Genomic DNA, 20,123 nt, shown 5'->3' with positions numbered 1-20,123 from the left:
TTTATTTTGTTTGATTTCTATTGATAACCTCTGGCAAAAAATAACTCCTTGCATGCTATGGAAGTCTCCAAGAAAAGGAAAGAGGGACTTACTCAAATTATTTTCTCCCATTTTATACCCATTGAAGATCTCTTGAACAAGGCACATGCGATACAATGATCAGTGAGAAATGTTTATAAAGAAATGATCAAAACTGATATTTTTAATAGAAGTGTTATCCCTTCTACTTTGGCAATGGTCATAACGTCACTGTGCTTCAAGCGGGTTCATATGTCCCTGCAGGGATAAGTTCAATCCACAAAAATCTTTTGCTTATGTTTCAGTGGGATGAGCATTAAAACCTCAGAACTCCAGGGACAGGCTACAAGACCTTAATAGAGTCAATCAATCCCTCTAGGGAGACCAATACTGTTATTGGTTTCAATTCCAAGGAATTCTGGGGGGAAAAAGCAATGGGAAAACTCCATATTGGACCCAAAAACCGGTGCTCCAAAAAGACAGTATATACTTAGTTCATAATAAACACTAGCATAAAGTCCACCATCAACTGAAGTTCAAAATAAATAGCGAGTTCAAAAAACAAAATCGCACATAGGGACTGTTTTACAGAGCAACGTTAAGCCCAATGCAGGCTAACCACTCGCTCTTCTGGGACTACCGCCGGCCCAACGTGACTGTCGTTGGTAGTCCCACCCCGAATGTGTACCATTACTGGGGGAAAAAGAAACCCCCCAGAAATGGCTTGTGCAGCGATATCCCAGCAGTAATCGGGCATCACCACGTGCTGCCCGGTTACCACTGGGTTAGCGCGGGAGCCCTTATTGCCACCTCAATGGGTGGCGGTAAGGGCTCCCCGACACATGGCCATGCGGTAAGTGTTCATTTACCGCATGACCATTTGTGTGTCTGGGGAATTTTTTACCCACTGTGCTAAAAAGTGCCCTGGTGCCCGGGAAAAATGGTCCCTGCCACTAGCTCAGGACCCTTTTTCCAGCAGCTTGGTAAAAGGAGCCCTCAATCTTTTAAATCCACGCCTTGAATGCATGAAAATTGCTGGGTAGTCACGCTAAAAATTCTGTAACTTCGCCATGTCTAAAGATAATCTCATTCCAAACAGCGCATAAATGTAGATAGTAACACCAAACAGAGCTCTAAAATTTCATGTTGAAATTCCAAGCGGTTGCTGAGAAAACAGCAAAAAACTCTAGGGGGTTACTTGTTTTTTTTTGCCTCACCCTGCAGTGTCAGAAGTATCATGTTAATAATATTTTTCGCTTTGTTTAAGGTTCTTGAGATATACAGCTTATTGTAAGCCGGAAGAACTGAAAGGGTTACAGAGAGCATTTTCACAAACATGCTGTGTTTCTGCACTTTTTTCCTTACTTATTTGTATATATCACAGTCAGTGACCCGCTGCTGACTTTTTGCTACCTAGACAGAGTGAAGTATCACTAATGATTTAGACAAGCTGAAGAGAATTCCAAGTACCCAAAGTTTCATTTGGTAGAAAGCAGATCCTCTTTTTCCAATTTAATCTTCCACCTCACAGTATTTTGCAGGTGATGAATGCCCCTTTTGCCAGGATTACGCTGTAGCAATCATTCTGCAGTCTTACATCACAGACAAGAACACATTTTCCGAAAACTTCTAGCGCCCTGGCACAGTGAAGCACAGAAATAACTGCTGAGTGAACAGAAACGTTTCAATAACATTTCAGCAAACTTAATTGAAAGAAATAAAGAAACAGGAGGAAACCCTTCAGAACAAATACTGAGTAAAAGTACACATAAAACCATAATTAATTAGAAGAGGGATTTTAAAGCCACAGATCATTTTAACTGGAAATGATTTGAACTAGTGACACAAATTACCTCTTTTGGGCGTCCCTTTTACTAAGCTGCAGTAAAAAAGGGCCGTGCGCTTATGGTGAAGGCCATTTTTGCATTTTTGTTCCCTTCTATTTATCTCGTGGGGATTAAGTGCACCTCCACACTTTGTGTAGTGTTTCTCTGGCTCGAAGACCATTTTTGCTACATGCTGAGGCCCTTTTTACCACAGCGGATATACAAAGGCCAAAAAAAGACATGGCTCTTACCGTGTGGCCATGTGGAGGGAGCACTTTCCACCAGGTGGTGATAAAGGCTTCCATGCTATCCCGGCAGTAACCAGGTAGCACTCGGCACTGCCCGATTATTGCCAGGTAACTTCATGAAGAAATATTTTTGAATATTTCCACTAGCGCTGAAAATGCCGCATGCTGGGGGTGGAACTATTACCAGCACCTGCGTTGGGCCAGCAGTAGCTCTAAATCGATGCAAGGTAAGCCTGCAGTGGGGTTTACCACCACTTTGTAAAAGGGCCCCTTGGTGTATACAAGGGTAGATATTCAACAGAACTGCTAAGGTAATTATATACTTTTAAACCTTCACAAATCCAGCTCATTTTCAAACTTAAGCATGGGGGAAAGTCTATGAAGGATGTCTGGTTAGGCACTAAAATGTAGCCTTGCTGAGCACAAATGCTATAATGGTACCTGGGTGCCCCAATTTTGTTGTAGACTACTAGAGTAAGTCAGTGGCAGATGTAAATGCGCACGTCTAAATGCAGCCTTTTAGCATATAAATGACAGGTGTGTGATTGTTCCGACATGCCCATGTGGTTCTCTCTGTGAATGACCCTTTGCATTTGCATGCTAAGGAATTTGCATACTCACATTATAGAATACTGCTGTGTGTGCAAGCGGCGTCCTTGGGCTACGCGGGGTCCCGTCGACACGCACTAGGGGATTTACGCATGCGGGGGTTATAGAATAGGACACGGGGAGGTGCACGTGCAAATTTAATTCATTGCAAATTAATTGCGGTAATTGATTAATAGCTCTGTGGTCTTTTGGGTTTTGTTGTCAGAACAAATTGTTCAGGTTGTTAATCAGCTGCGCTACTTTTAGCAGCCCCTTTCATTTTGCTGTCACAGCCCGACAGAGTTGGGGGGCGGGGGGTGCTGTTTGATGGTGTTGTCTTTATATATGTCTTTAAACAGGACAAGTGAGTTACAAGTCCAGCAGAAGTTGAGACTCCTGAGGCAGACGCAATGTTCACCAAAATGCAAGACTGCATCGAGTCTCGATATTATTTTTATAGATCCCTATGGACTGCATGGCTTTTTAGTTGATCATTGTTTGTGACATTTTTAATAAATATCCCTTGGTTGGTACTTCTTTGGTCATTCCCCCTTTCATTTTGTTTTTCCTTATTTGGGGCCCTGTTTACTAAGGTGTGGTAGCGTTTAGAGCATGTGCTAAAAATTAGCACATGCTAACCGTGTAAATGCACATAAGAATATTATGGACATCTACACGGTTAGCATGTGCTAATATTTAGCATGTAGTAAAAATACTAACGTGTCTCTACCACAGCTTAGTAAACAAGGCCCTTAGTTTTGCAAAGGGGTTACTTTGGCTTTCTTGTTGCAATGAACATACCCGCCAAACTTCAAATTTGTGACCAGCAGACTTTAGTGCATCCTGCATTAAGCCATTTTTCCTGTGTTACACACAAATTAGTGCTCAATACAGTTTACTAAAAGGACCCCAAAAGAAGGGAAGGGAAATGGAACTTGATATACTGCCTTTTTGAGGTTTTTGCAACTACATTCAAAGTGGTTTACATATATTCAGGTACTTATTTTGTACCAGGGGCAGTGGAGGGTTAAGTGACTTGCCCAGAGAGTCCCAGGAGCTGCAGTGGGAATTGAATTCAGTTCCCCAGGATCAAAGACCACTGCACTAACCACTAGGCTACTCCTCCCTCTTTCCCTTGGTAGAAAACCCAAGGGCAGGAGGGATGGGTTAAAGGAAGAAACAGTGGAATGGCAAAAAGCATTTTTGGGCATAGTGGAAGGCTACCCCGAAAAGCCAAGTTTAAAAACTGCCAGTTTGTATAGGTCATTACCGTTAATTTATCAATTTGTGGTATATTTGCATTATATCTTGCTAATTATTATTTTGTAAATATAAAATTAGACTTTTAAATAAAATCTAATGGACCATGGGTGCCTGATATAATTCAGTGGAAAACTATTAAGCATATAAATTTATTGACAGCTTCATCTCATTAGCTGGGTAAGTCATAATGGCGGCAGTTCGATAAAGGACTTTTCTGCATCTAATGGCCAATATCAAATTGGGCGGATAAAAAGATGAGAGCATCCATGCTTTTATGTGATGTGCATGTGTGTGTTCCAGGCAGAGTTTAGACAGAGCTGGGGTGCAGTTGCAGTGCTCGTGGAGTAGAGTTGCACCTTCTTCGGAGCAGGTGTAAATTTATGCAGAAGCATTTCTGTGCTCCTTGTGTTAGTTCTGGGAGCCTGTTTCTTAAAGGCACATTAGTGCTTTTGCTATAAAGTACCAGTGATTAGCAAATATTCCTGTTTGGGACATCTGAAAACCGGCATTTAGAGAACCCAATCCTAATTTTTTAAAGCCAGGATATGGACGTCTAAAACTGCAGTACAACCATATGGCAAGGTTGTGTGGGTAGGACTAGGAGGGGCTGAAAGATGGACATCAAACTCCAATTGCAGAAGGGAAAAGGATGTTCATGTCCAAAAAGGTGGATGTCCGTATATAGACCTGTGGTATAAAAAAATGGGAGGGCGGCACATCAGGGGCGGAGAATGGGTGTGGAAGCTGAATTCAGCTAATCCACTAACATCACTAGTGCACTGACTGGTTAGTGTGTCCATAACGCAGCTCCTAAATAGGAGGCGGTAAGGGGTCCTTTTACCCAGCTGCAGTAAATATGGCCTTCCGGTAGCAGCGATGACCATTTTTGCCATGCGTTGGGGCCCTTTTCTCTGTAGTGGGTAAAAAAGGCCGACATGACCATGCAGTAAGATTGCATTTACTGCATGTCCATGTGGGGGGGGGGGGGGGGGACACTTACTGCCAGCCATTGAGGTGGCGGTAAGGGCTCCTATGGTAGCCCGGCGGTAACCAGGCAGCACCGATTACTGCCAGGTTAGTGCTGTGCTAATAATTATGGAAAAAAAATGCCCACAGCACTGGAAATGGCGTGTGCTCAAGGCAGAACTACTGCCAGCGGCCGCGTTTGGCGGGTGATAGTTTCGGGTTGTCACACGGCAACCCTTTAGTAAAAGGACCCATAAGTGCGCCTCTGTTAAACTTTGTTAAACAGCTACATGCTAATGCTAACAGCACACAGCCAGAAATTCCACAAATAGAAAAATGTCTCTTTTATGGCTGCACTAAAAATGGGCTTAGTACATGTGAAAGTCCCAGGTTAGTCTGTGCTAAGCCCATTTACTAGCATAGCTTTGTAAAGGGGCCCAGAGTCGTGTTTCTTCATTTCTCCCTCCCCCCTTCCTATCTTTATGAAGATATTGTATCTTTTCTTGTCCTTCTTACTTATTTTTAATTTGTAAATTGTGCAGTAAGTATTTTTTCACAGAGAGAGTGGTGGATACTTGGAATGCCCTCCCGTGGGAGGAGGTGGAGATGAAAATGGTAATGGAATTCAAAAATGTGTGGGATAAACATAAAGGAATTCTGTTCAGAAGGAATGGATCCTCAGAAGCTTAGCGGAGATGGGGTGGCAGCACCGGTGGTAGTAGGCGGGGCTAGTTGTTGGGAGGCGGGGCTAGTGCTGGGCAGACTTCTACGGTCTGTGCCCTGAAAATGGCAGATACAAATCAAGGTCAGGTATACACATAAAGTAGCACATATGAGTTTGTCTTGTTGGGCAGACTGGATGGACCATGCAGGTCTTTCTCTGCCGTCATCTACTAGGTGGAATACCAAGCTCCACTAAATAAAGAAAGAAAGAACTTGGACAGCTTTATTGATATTTTTCCATTAATATATGCAAGTATTTTTGCTGACGGTGGTTTGAAATACAGTTTACAGGCACTCACACCTGGCTTTTTTGTGTTAGACAGGGCTATGAAGAGTTGGAAAAACAACTGAAAGAGGTTTTCCTGGAAAGAAGCAACATCCTCCGACAACTCTCTAAGACATCGAAGGAGCTTCAGGGAATTAAAGTAAACCTTCAGGTCAGAGGTCCAGTCATGAAGAGATGTGCTCAGGGGTGTAGCCAGACACCCAATTTTGGGTGGGCCTGGGCCAAGATAGGTGGGCAGAAGTACTCCGCAAGTGATTTGGTCTCTCCCTCTCTCACCTGCATGCCATATGGTCTCTCAAACATCACCCCCTCCACTGCATACCTTTTAAATAGCAGATTTTCACCAACAGCGAGCAGCAACTAATACACACTGCTCATGTTGGCCCCACAGCCTTCCCTCTGATGTAACTTCCTGTTTCCGCATAGGCGGGAATATATCAGAGGGAAGGCTGTGGGGCTGGTGCGAGCAGTATGTATCAGTCGCTGCTCACTGCAGGTGAAGATCTGGTATTTACAAGGTATGCAGGAGGGACAGTTGTTGGGAGTTTTTGGCTGGTGGGGCTTGGGGAATCCCTGCCAGCCACATCATAGATGTGCTGCTACTTGGTGGGCCTGAGCCCAAAATGGGTGGGCCTGGGCCCACCCGAGCCCCCACCCTTGGCTACGCCACTGGGCCTGCTACCTTCTTATTTTGTATTTATGCTACCTTCTCATTTTGAGGTCCTTTTACTAAGCGGACCTTTTACTAAGTCCAACGCATGCCAAATTGGAACTACCACCCAGCTACTACGTGTTCCAGGTGGTAATTCCATTTTTGATGTGTGCCCAAAACATGTGGTAGAAAATATTTTCTATGTTCTACCACAGCATGACGCATACGCGGCGGTAATCGGCAGTTTACTTGCCCTGGCCGCTTACCGCCCAGTTAACGTGCGAGACCTTACCGCTAAGTCAATGGGTGGCAGTAAGGTCTCAGGCCAAAAATGGACGCGTTCTGGTTTTAATTTTGCCGCATGTCCATTTTCAGCCAGGTGCGCTGAAAAATTGACCTGCGCGCATCCAAAACATGCACCTACACCAGCACAGGCCACTTTTAGGCGCGCCCTAGTAAAAGGGCCCCTAAGCTTGGTAAGCACTAGCACATGCTTACCACAGCTTAAAAGGGCTTACCGTGGGACACGCTGAGGCGTCTCCTGGCAATTTTGCAATCTGCTTGTGCAAGCTTCATGCTAAAAAAATAAGTTATTTTTCCATTGAGGGGATGTGTCTTGGGGGTGGAGCGTGGACATTTCAGTGCTAATCAGTTAGCAAGCCTGCATTAACCTGCACTAACTGATTACCATGTGAGCCTTTACCACCTACAAAATAGGTATTGGTAAGGACTAACACAGTAGATTTTTTAATGGCTGTGTGCTAATAGCAAATTAATGCATTGACATTAATTTAAAAAAAATAGAAAATTATCCGTTTTATAACTGCAGTGAAAATGGCTTTTAGCATGTCGGAAAGACCCGCATAAGAGCGCGCTAAGGCCACTTTCTACCATTGCTTAGTGAAAGGACTCCTTTGTATTTACATTATCTTCTCATTTTCTAATTTTTCATTCAAAAACATACATGGGGCAGTCAGTATTCAGCCTCTCGGGGAGTAAATAATTTGGAAGTCTTACTAGGCAGTTCAAATCATATTTTCATTTATGCTGCCCATTTAGTTGTATTACTTTCATGTTTAAAGGCCCATTCAACATAGTACTACTACTACTACTATTAATCATTTCTATAGTGCTACCAGACATACACAGCGCTGTTCACATTATATGCAGGTACTTTTTCTGTCCCTTGAGGGCTCACAATCTAAGCTTTTGTACCTGAGGCAATGGGGGTGTAATGCATGGGCAGAGTGTGCCCATCGGTAATTCTAATTTTGGTGAGCACTGAATCCCACATTGTCACGTGCTGAATGGTTACTGCATGGGTAGCGCGTGTAGGGTTACCATATGGCTCCAGAAAAAGGAGGACGGATTGAGCCAGCCGGGTTTTACTTCCATTGCTTTCCATTGAAAGCAATGGAAGTAAAACCCGGCTGGCGCAATTGCTTTCCATTGAAAGCAATGGAAGTAAAACCCGGCTGGCTCAATCCGTCCTCCTTTTTCTGGAGCCATATGGTAACCCTAAGCGCGTGAGCCCTTACTGCTAGGGCTCAGGCCGTAAATAGGCGCACGCTAGTTTTAATATTAGCACAGGCCCATTTCCCGGCCCATTAAAAAATTGCCTTTTTCCCAGCTGTGGTAAAAAATGGCCCAGCACGCGCCTAACAGATTCGCCCACTCTACTGCAGGCCACGTTTTACCTTGGCTTTGTAAAAGGACCCCTAGGTGACTTACTCAAAGTCACAAGGAGCTGAAGTGGGAATTGAACCCAGGTTACCAGGGTCAAAGCCTGATGCACTAACTCTTAGGCTACTCCTCCCCGCATAGACTGTATACCTGCTGTTGAGAATGACACATAGGATGCAATGTGAACATTGAAATGAATGACACCATCCTTGGGAATCAGTTAATGTTGAAAGCCGTAGAAGTGAAACGGAGCTGGCCACCATCGGGTGTTAGCTAAGTGCTCGTTTTTTTTTTTTTTAGAAATAAGATGAACATAAGTGGTTTTGGAATAAATAATAAATGAAAGTTATTTGCTATTTGCAATAAGAAACTAAAACAAATAAGTAAAAAACAAATATATGTTTTAAACTAAGGACCAAAAAATGTAATAAATAAAAACGGATCACCAGAACCCCAGTGAAAGACGCTAGAATTAAAGTCTGCGTTTGGGTATATTGAGGTCTTTTCCTTGTGTTAGCAAGATCAGTAATACATATCTTGCATCAATACTGGACTCTTCAACATTCTTGTCGAAATTGAAATAAAGACATCCAGGTAGGCATATGCTTAGTATCAGCAATATTTCAGAAAAGGCCCTGCCGATGTACAGACATTACTGGCACATTGATGGGAAACAGCCATGTCAGAAACACACACATGGGTAAAAGTCCCAGGTACACATCACATTGTAACTCCCTTATATTGTATGGTGAGCCCTCCAAAATCCACCAGAAACCCACTGTAGTCAACTGTACACCACTACAATAGCTCTTATGCCTACAGGTGTCACCTCTATGTAGGTATAGCAGTGTACCATTTAGAGTAGCCTGGGTCCCCTTCTCTACAGTGTATTGCAATGACCACTAGGCTACTCCAGGGACCTACTTGCTGCTGTAATAGGACTGGCCAAATCTGGTGTGTACTGTTTCTTTCATATCTTTGGGGAGTGATAGTGATAGGATGTCAGTGACCACTGGAGGAGTAAGGGCAGTGGTGTGCTGGTAAATGTTTAACAACAGGCTCTCTCCCCGGTCCCCCTCTGCGCCCCCGCCCCCCCAAATTGCAGAGCTGGCTATAGCCAGGGAGAGAGCCTGGGGGGGGGGGGGGGGGTGGCAATGCATTACTCCAGGAAAAAAAATTAAATGATCCCAGGTTCCAATCTAATTCATGTTTAATGTGTGATAAAATGCCATAAATAAGTAAATAAATATAAACTTTTAATGTTGAGCACCTGATTCTCAAAGTGAACATATTCCAAACACTATAATGAAAATAAAATGATTTTTTTTCTACCTTTGTTGTCTGGTGACTGTTTTTCTGATCATGCTGGCCCAGTATCCGATTATGCTGCTTGTCCTCTTAACTCCGTTTCCAGGGCTTCCTTTCCATTTATTTCTTTCCTTTCCTCCTTTCTTCTTCATTCCTGCTCCTCAGCTTCTGCCTATTTTCTTCATCCATGTGCAGTTTTTCTCCTCTCTTCCTTTTCCCTCATCTCATCTCCTTCCTCACTCTTCCCTCCCCTCCATCCATGTCCAGCATTTCTTCTCTCTCTCCCCTCCTTTCCCCTGCCCTCCATCCACCCATGTCCAGCGACCCTTCTCTCCCCCTGCCCTCCATCCACCCATGTCCAGTGACCCTCCTCTCCCCTGCCCTTCTCTGCATACACCCATACCCAGCAACCCTTCTCTCCCCTGCCCTGCATGCACCCATACCCAGTGACCCTCCTTTCCCCTGCCCTCCATCCACCCATGTCCAGCAGTGACCCTCCTCTCCTCTCCCCTGCCCTGCATGCACCCATACCCAGCGACCCTTCTCTCCCCTCCATCCACAAATACCCAGTGACTCCCTTCTCTCCCCTGCCACCCCCTCCCGAGTTGTTCGGCGAATTCTCCTCCCTCCCTCCTCCCTCCGGATCCGATCCCTCACGTCACCGACCCAACCTGACTCTTTGAATTCTTCGAGGCAGGCAGTCTTGCCTGCCCACTGCCAGCGCTGACTCTCCCCCGCTGGCGCTGCCGGTTCGCACTTCAAAATGGTCACCGAGACTTCAGCAGAAGTCTCGCGAGGCCGCCTCTGGAAGTCTTAGCAGCCATTTTTAAAGCACAAACCGGCAGCGTCATCGTGGGAGAGTCAGCACTGGCAGCGAGCAGGCAAGACTGCCTGCCCCGAAGAATTCGAAGAGCCAGGTTGGTGACCTGAGGGACCGGATCCGGAGGGAGGGAGGGAGGAGAACCGGCTTGCGTGTTTCAACAACCGGCACGCAAGTCAGAAGCAAAGTTAACAACCGGCTCTTGCGAGCCGGTGCGAGCTGGCTCCAGCACACCACTGAGTAAGGGTGGGGGGGGGGGGGGGTCATGCCTTAATTCCTCCAGTGGTTATTTGAACATTTAGGGCACCTTTTTGTGACTTAGTCATGATTGAAATAGGTCTAGACCAAAACATCTAACTTTTTTAGTCCCAGATGTTTTTGCTTTGTTCCATTATGACAGAAAAATGTCCAAGTTTTGAAAATGTCCAAATCCCACCTCATTGTGATTTGAATGTGCTGCATACGAACTGCATAGAAAACTATCTTAAAAATGGATTTTGAAAAAAATGATTTGGATGCTTTGGCAAAAAAAAAGTCTATCTGCCTCTTTGTGCCGCCTTTTGGATATTTTTCTGTTTTGAAAATGAGTCCATATATCTTGTTAATCCTATTACTAGATTTTACTTCGCCCTCATTGATTGTATTAATGTTTATATATGACCATTTTATTATTGTTATGCTTTTAACAAAATTGTACCTGCTGAATACTGCCTTGGGTGAATCTTTCATAAAGGCGGTTAATAAATTCCAATAACTAAATAACCATATAAATAAATATCTCACTTTATTTTGAATGGATAAATATTTGCCATATTGTAATTTATATGGCCAAAATTTCTGTCTAAGGGTTCAGAATATGTGGAATAATGCACTTAAGTGGTCGGTAAGTGATAGATTTGGCGGGGAGTCTGTAGAGCATGTTTCCCTAGTATGATTCATAGTTGATAACAGCTTTTTAGCAGATGGGAAGTGCAGTACTGACTACACTGCTACAGCTGGCAAAAAAAAAAAAAAAGCCAGCTAAATTTATATTATCAGTCATCAGCACAGAGAAATAATGGTATTTGGAGTTTTGGAAAAAAAGTGCAAGATTTATATATTTTGCTAGGCCTTTGGGACCAATGGGTAGAAAGACATTTTAATATTTCTTTATTAGGAACTGAGTTTTTGGGATGTTCCTGTACTGTGGCTAATAGAGTGTAGGAAACTTTTGGGAATGTTTTAAATTTTTAGGATTATGGCTGAGAGTTTCTTTTAAGTAGGGGCTGTTATTGAGTTGGTATTGATGATGATCCCTTAGAGCCCTGTTTACTAAGGTGCACTAGCATTTTTAGTGCAGACTAAAAAGTAGTGCACGCTAAAATGTGCTAAATAAACGCTAACACGCCTCTAGCACAGTTTAGTAAACAGGACCTTTAGTTTTAATGATGCTATTCTAGTATTGGAGTGGAGGAGTGGCCTAGTGGTTAGGGTGGTGGACTTTGGTCCTGGGGAACTGAGTTCAATTTCCACTTCAGGCACAGGCAGCTCCTTGTGACTCTGGGTAAGTCACTTAACCCTCCATTGCCCCAGGTACAAATAAGTACCTGTATACAATATGTAAGCTGCATTGAGCCTGCCTTGAGTGGGAAAGCATAGGGTACAAATGTAACAAAAATAAATTGTTGAGATGGTATGGATGTATTTAGGTGGGAGCTTGTGATTGGTAGGCACCTATGTGGGTCCAACAAGTGCCAAATTGGAACTACCGCATGCTCTGGGCAGTAATTCCATTTTTGAAGTGTGCCCAAATCATGTGGTAGAAAATATTTTCTACCGCGTGGCATTTACCTGGCAGTAATTGGCAGTTTATGCGTGCAGGCCGCTTACCGCCTGGTTAGAGTGTGAGACCTTACCGCTAAGTCAATGGGTGGTGGTAAGGTCTCATGCCAAAAATGGATCTGCACCGGTTTTAATTTTGCCACACATCCATTTTCGGTTTTTTAAAAAAATGCCTTTTTTCCAGGCACGCTGAAAAATTGACCTGCATGCGTGCAAAACACGTGCCTACACCAGTGCAGACCACGTCTAGGTGCACCTTAGTAAAAGGGCCCCTCAATTTTAATGATGTTATTATTGTATGTTGAGATGTTATGGATATTTTTAGGTGGCAGTTTGTGATTGGGTTGGTATTGATGGTGATGATGAAGATCACCTGGTTTTGCTAATGATTTTATAATATACGTGCAATGGTATGGATGCATTTAGGAAATCTACTACTACTACTACTACTACTTAACATTTCTAGAACGCTACTAGGGTTATGCAGCGCTGTACAGATTAACATAAATTGACATAAAGGACAGTCCCTGCTCCAAGGAGCTTACAATCTAAAGGGCGAAATGTCAAGTAGGGGCAGTCCAGGTTTCCTGAATAGAGGTATGGTGGTTCGGTACCGAAGGCGAGATTGAAGAGGTGGGCTTTGAGCAAGGCTTTGAAGATGGGCAGGGAGGGAGCCTGGCGTATGGGCTCAGCGAGATTATTCCAGGCATGGGGTGAGGCGAGGCAGAAAGGGCGGAGCCTGGAGTTGGCGGTGGTGGAGAAAGGTACTGACAGGAGGGATTTGTCTTGAGAACGGAGGTTACGGGTAGGAATGTAAGGGGAGATGAGGGTAGAGAGGTAGGGAGGGGCTGCAGATCGAGTGCATTTGTGGGTTAAATCTGATGTATTTCATTTGGGTTTTCAGTTTTTGTTACTGTTTGTGTTCATATATTCTGTTGTAAGCCATCCAGAGTGTATGTTAGAAGGGTAAAATATAAATTTTATGTATTAACACAGTTTTATATACCACACTAGTAAAAAAAGCCTGTTTCTCATTGAAATGAAACGGGCGCTAGCAAGGTAATCACCTTCTCCCATTAATGTTTTTAGGTGAATTTTTTGGAGAAATATGCTTTGATGGTAATAAATAATTTTCTGTGGTGTATTATAAGTAGTTTGATAGTGCATAATGAGATGTACATTATAGTGCCTCCTTCTGGATGAGGTTGGGATTTTAGGATGTGTGAGTTTCTCCTACAACCAGTGCTTCTGTGTACACCATTCGTTAGTGATTATGTAACCATTGGAAGAAGGTAGGACTGGAAACCCCAACCCTCTTGGCCAGCACTTACTTATCATTATTCATCTGCCTGACTTGAATGTTAAATATTAATCACATACCTTTACTGTAAGCAGGTTGCTAACCATTCAAACTGTCTGTCCAGCATGGTTTGAAGCTGTGGATATTTCAAGATGAGCCTTTGAGCTGGTTAGCTTTCATGTAAGGAGGTGGGTGTTTCCTGCCTCCTGCCGGGTCTCAGGGAGAGAATAAAGAAGAGAATTGTGAAAAAAAGCGGGGGAGGGGTCGGTCTGTACCTGTGCACAGTGAGAAAGTGTGTGCTCCTGGTGGGGTTTCTGGCTATGATTAAGGAGATGCAGTAGCAGGAAGTGGAGGAGGATAAGGGGCCACCAGGAAGGGAAACTGAGGGCAATGCCTGGCCAGCAACTGTACCTGGTAGGTAATGCAAAACAGAATTGTTTTTGAGAAGTGTGTGCAGCAAGGATGGAGGATCAGTCTCAGTGGTGTAACGGAATGACCGGTTGTGGGTCAGTAATGCGTTTTTTTTTTGTATCGTCCTTTGCCATCTGCTACTAATGTAGGGAGTGACCTATTGTGTGGAGCAGTGGCGTACCAAGGGGGAGCGGTGGGGGCGGTCCGCCTCGGGTGCACGCCGCTGGGGGGTGCCGTGGCGCGCGCCTGCTGCGAGAGTTTGCTAACTTCTCTCGTTCGCTGCAGCTCCCTCTGCCCCGGAACAGGTTCCTGTTCTGGGGCAGAGGGAGCTGCAGCAAACGAGCAATGTTAGTAAACTCGCAGCAGGCGGCGCCGCCCCGAGTGTCCGCTCCCCTAGGAACGCCACTGGTGTGGGGTGTGCGGCTGAGGGCGGGTGTATGATGGAAAGATGGAGGTGTCCGTTGCAGGCAGTTATTGTTGAACTCAGAAGATGGAGGTATGAGAAGTTGTGGGTTGGCTGGAGCGGGAGTGACGTATTATGCGGGGGCGGGGCTGAGGGTGGCTGTATGAGTGTTTCTGAGGTTAGGAACAGTACAGGGCTTCAGTGGGACGGATTGAGCTTCAGAACGTTAGAGGTGCGAATTGGGGGGGGGGCACAGGACGCCTCACACTTCCGTTTTTGAGCTATGGGCAAAACGAATATCTCCGGAGCCTCACACTTCTGGTTTGGAGGCTTCATTTAGAACGTTGGGGTCGCAAATTATGTGCAGAAGGGGCGGGGCTGAGGGCGGGGCTATGAGTGACAGTGAGTGGTGCATGAGTGAGAGTGAGTGAGCTGAGAGCCTAGCCTTCAGTGTTTCCCTCCCACAGAGTAAGCTTCAGAATGTTTCCAGGTGAGAATTATTATTATAGATTATCTAATAGTCTAAGTGGTTATGACAGAAATTTTAGAAATGATGTCCAACTTAGAATATGGACGTCCATTTCTCATGTATGCTGACATACAACTGTTCTGAACTACATGATCAATTAACATCCAAATACTGGCTATATCCAACATGAACATCTATTTTACAAACTGAAATATCCAAATTTTGAATGGGCCAAAACAAGAGACATGGATCTCTTTGATGCAGCATAGAAAATCCATATTATAAAATGACCACACAGGTATCCATGTGGAGAAGTAGTCTAATGGTTAGAGTAGCCACCTGAGAGCCAGAGCAGAGAATCAGAGGTCAAAGTTCAAATCCCATTGTATCTGTTTGTAATTTTCTTCTTTTTAAAAAATTTCTCTTACTCCCTCCGGTGGAGACCTGCTCAATCAGAGTACCATTGTATAACCCTGATGTGCCAGGTACCAGGTCTAAATATGGACATCCATCTTTTTGGACGTGGACATCCCTTCTCCTTCTGCAGTTGGAGTTGGATGTCCATATTTTGGCCCAACCCTAGTCCCGCCCAAAACACACTCAAACCACACCCCTTGCCATAGGGACATACTGATCATTTAGACCTCCAGATTCTGGCTTTATAAAATCAGAATTTCGACATTTATGCAATGTAGACATCTAAATGCTGGTTGTCAGATGTCCAAAACACAAATAGATCTTCTAAAATAACTATCTATATGTTTTATAATGGAATATGTTATATGTTATATGTTATAATAATAAAATGAACTGTCTTCTTTCCCAGTCACTGAAAAATGATGAAGCATCTGCCAAAAATGATGTTCAGAAGCTTCTGGAGATGGGTAAGAAACAAAAGTAAGTCTTGTCCCTTTCCACCACAGTCACTTCACAGATTACACAGGAGAAAATGTTGAAATTATCTGGTCTTCATTTAAACCATTAGAAGCATCCAAACAACTGAATAATTATCACTTGTTACTCCCATGCCGATGTAGTCCTAACTTAACTATATTAGTCGCTTCTTGTCTATTACCATTACAGCTAAGTAAAAAATGAAGGGCCCTTTTACAAAGCCTCATGAGGGCTAACACATGGATAGTACATGCCAAATTGACATTACTGCTGGAGTAGTGCATGTGCCTGGCAGTAATTCCGAGTTTGGCACGCATCGAATCCCACGGTAGAAAATAGTTTTAGATTTTCTACTGCGAGGGCGTTCCTGGTGGTAATCGGCAGCGCGGTCACGTTGGTGCATGCTGCATGGTTATCACACAGGTAGCATGTGAGCCCTTACTGCTATGTCAATGGCTGGTGGTAATGGCTCTGGCTGTATATAGGCACGCACTAGTTTTAATTTTTGTGCACACCCATTTCCCAGCCCATTAAAAAATGGCCTTTTTTTCCAGCCACAGTAAAAAGTGGCCCAGCGAGCACCCAAAAGATGTGCCCACACTACAGCATGCCACTTTTTGTAGTGTGGCTTTGTGAAAGGACCCCTGAAAGACTGAATCATTACAATGCATAATTCAGAACTTCACACCATTTAACCAAAAGTTGAGAAACAGAAAATAGGGTAAACCAGGATAATGGAATTTAAATAGCTTCAAATCAGATATTAACAGATCTTTATGAACTAGGTCAGAGGACATCCCCCAGCTGTAATCTTTACATGATGAAGGGACCCAACGCTTTCCGGGCATGCATGCTGTGAGAATGCATTAGTCTTCTGGGTACAGATTTAGCTACAGTGCACATTATCCATGGCTACAGCATCTAATGAGAAACAAGAGAACATTTCACTACCACTAGAAAATACATTACTCAGCAAGGATCTCACTCTAAAATGTCTGCAAATTGCAAATTTATTGACCTTTATTTCTGTGCAAGTCATCGGACTAACACGGCAAGCACATTACTTTATTGCAAATTGGGAAATGTCATTAATTTGGGTGATTTTGCTTTGTCGTTTCCTCTTCAGTAAAGCAAATATAACCCAGCTCATTTTACCCTTTGGGCTTGGTGTATGCCTTTAGTGAAATGGTACATCTTATCGCCAAGTAAGCACTAGAAATAAAGTATTTTATTTCTGTTCTTACTTTGGGAATAATACTAAAATAGGTCAACATTTGCTAGGATGCCGTTTGGGAATCTTTCCTGTCATATCTAGAAAATCAAGTTAATTTAAGTTTCAAATTTTACGTATATATATATATATATATATATATATATATATATATATATATTAGCATTTTGAGTTCTTAAACGAAAGGTTGGCAGTTTAAGCCCATCCAGGGATAGCATATAATTCTGGGTATGTGGTATATATATACCCAGAATTATATGCTATCCCTGGATGGGCTTAAACTGCCAACCTTTCGTTTAAGAACTCAAAATGCTAACCCATATGACTTACCGAAATGGGTCAACTAGAGGTCTATCCAGCTCTAGAAAAGGGCAAAGAGCAGGTGCTTAGAGGAACTGTGTAAGAAACAGGACATGCATACAATTGTAGATCTCCTGGAACACCCTCCCAGCTTCTACCATCCTTCCAATGGCGTTAAACAAACAAATAAGTATATTGATATCCTTAACTCTTAAACTTCATTTATTTTTACACTTACATTTGAGGGGGGAGGAGTTATCAATATGGGTTACCACAAGTCATGCTCTTTTAACATATGGTCCCATTTTATGCAATGAGACCTTATGATAAAATAGCACAACTTTTGATAAAATAGCCTGCCTTAACCATAGCCCACATTGACCCCCCCCCCCCCCCCACTTACTCTGTTATTGACACACTCACATTCTTCTGAAAATTTTCCAGAGCCCTTTTCCCAATGAAAAATTGCCTCAGGTGGGAAATGATAAGAGAAGCAGTATCCCCACAAAATTCTGCTCATTTTAAGAGACAAGGGTACTGGACAACCATATCGTGTCTGGGTAAACCCATCACAACATTTTCACTTCTTTAAAACTGCTGAGGAAATATATCACCTTCTACAAAGTAAATGAAAAGGATGGCCTTCCCTGTTTGTTTTCTAATACGATTCTGGCATGTAAGAGGGATGATAGATCAGCCGTAATATGATACCTTGATGGTTTTGCAGATTTTAAATCTATAACTGCATGTAGAAAGTTCACCCTCTCTAAAGATGCCTATTTGGAATAACCCTTAGGTCAAAATCCATGAGATCACAATAAATTAGGAAAAGTGGTGCACCAGGGGAGCATGGACTTAGGGCATTTATTACAAAATAATTCATTGCAATAAAAAGAAAATCAATTTAAATATGGGATTCATAAAATATTGTGATGTGAAACATAGAAACAGTGAACATGGCGTCAGATAAAGATTATCGGAGCAATTCTATAAATTGGCACCTCAGTGTAGGTGCCCAAATGTTGTACACTTAGCACCAATTCTGTAACAGCATTTTAGTGCCAAGACTTCATTATAGAACACTAGCACATGTTGGCATTGGAGCAACCATGTTTAAAGTGCAGCCTCTTATGCCATGTCAATGGAAGGTGTAAGCTGGCACACCTAAGTGCACCAAGTGGTGCTCATAATTTCTAGTATTCTAGAAACCATGGGGTCCTTTTATTAAGCTGCGGGAAAAGGGGGTCTGTGCTAGTGTCAGAGCGTGTTTTTGATGCAAGCCGAGGCCCCCTTTGACATGCCTAAGAGGTGTGTACTTCTAGACACCAGCTTATATAATTGCTGCACATGTGCCCTATCCATTCTACCCATCCATACCATCTGCTACTACTCCTTTCTTCCTCTTAGAGATCCTATGTTCTTGATCCAAGCTTTCAGATTCAGTCTTCGTCTCCACCTGCTCCATGAATTCACCGTCCTTTCTGTGAAGATGTAGTTCCTCAGGTTACTTCTGAGTCTATCCCCTTTCACCTTCATCTTATGTCCCCTCATTCCAGAGTTTCCTGTCAATTGAACGAGACTCATCTCCTGTGCACTTATCCTAGAATTATTTAGATTATCTCTATCATATCTTCCCTCCTGCCTTTCTTTCAAAGTATAAATATTGAGATCTTTAAGTCTGTTCTCATCTATGCTTTATGACAAAGACTACTGAACAGTTTAGAAGCTGCTTCCTGGTCTGGGTGCATCCTGTGCATGTTCAGAATTGTTCACAATATTCAAAATGAGGTCTCACCAGAGACTTATACAGAGGCATCATCTCATCTGTTTTCCTGATGGCTATTCCTCTTCCTATGAACCCAAGTACCTTTCTGGCTACACACAAACCATGTTTCAGAATAACATGACCCCTTTTTTCTCTTTAACAATGGCTGGGTATACAATAATAAACCTTGACTCACAAATAAATCTATGATAGGTCTGTAAAATGATCATGTAACAAATGTGTAGGGTGATAAATATTATTTGCAAATCATGATGTAATTATAAGGTCATTATTTAGAGTTAGTCAGCATGGGTTTTTCAGTAGAAGCTAAGCACATAATAACATTTCTGATCCAAATGATACATTGGGCTAGATTCTACATATGGTGCTGAGAATCTAGGCACATCTGATAGAGACGCCTAGGTATTTTCTATAAGATTTGTCTAAATTCAGACATGGCATACAGATTGTGCCTGGGCTGGGTGGATGTACCTAAATTTAGGTGTGTCCATTTACGCCAGTGAAAAGCTGGTGTAAATGCCCATGCCTACATTTACATGTGCTGGCATGAATTCTGTAACCACACACATAAATGTGATTGATAGACCCAGTATGTTCTCAATCCACCCATAACTGCGCCCCCCCCCTTTGGCTGTGCGTGTTGGAATTTGCACACACCGCTTTATGCAAAGTGTGCGTGTAAATTCCAGTTGTGCCCTATTAGTGTTGATAATTGGGCATTAATCAGCCAATTAACAACACTAAGTGGCACGTTAACCAATTAAGGTGTGTGTGTAGATTAGGCGCACACGCTAATCTATGTGTGCACCTACGCACCATGTATTGAAATGTTTCCTGAAAAGTAATAGTCACTTGGTGGACTGAACAAACTTATTTGCAAAATTGATGTTACTGGTGATTTCAAACACTACCTCAGTAACAGTAAATCTCAACGTGCATGCACTTGTGATGTCATTGACCAAGTTCAAGATCTGGTATTAAGTTAGGAGGACACTCCAAAGACCAGTCCACACATAGACAAGTTGAATATGCACTTTGAACTGTCAGTGCAATTAAATTCAGCAAATGTTTCTATGCAGATTGATTTTGAACATAAACATTCTTGGCATTCACATTTATTTTTTATT

The 20,123-nt window shown here is 43.1% G+C and overlaps 1 protein-coding gene across 1 annotated transcript in view; it reads left to right on the top strand.

Moving 5' to 3' along the window:
* The window catches only part of LUZP2 (leucine zipper protein 2), a 393,113-nt gene that overhangs the window by 215,331 nt on the left and 157,659 nt on the right, over positions 1–20,123 (top strand). Inside the window, exons 2-3 of the mRNA XM_030199448.1 lie at positions 5,952–6,069; positions 15,612–15,682. Coding sequence (XP_030055308.1) covers positions 5,952–6,069; positions 15,612–15,682 — 189 coding nt within the window. The remainder of the gene's footprint in view (positions 1–5,951; positions 6,070–15,611; positions 15,683–20,123) is intronic.

Source organism: Microcaecilia unicolor, chromosome 4 (genome assembly GCF_901765095.1).
Source record: "Microcaecilia unicolor chromosome 4, aMicUni1.1, whole genome shotgun sequence".
In the NCBI taxonomy this organism is placed as follows: Eukaryota; Metazoa; Chordata; class Amphibia; order Gymnophiona; family Siphonopidae; genus Microcaecilia; species Microcaecilia unicolor.
Note: the sequence above shows the minus strand (reverse complement) of the source record. Positions and strands in the feature narration are given on the sequence as shown.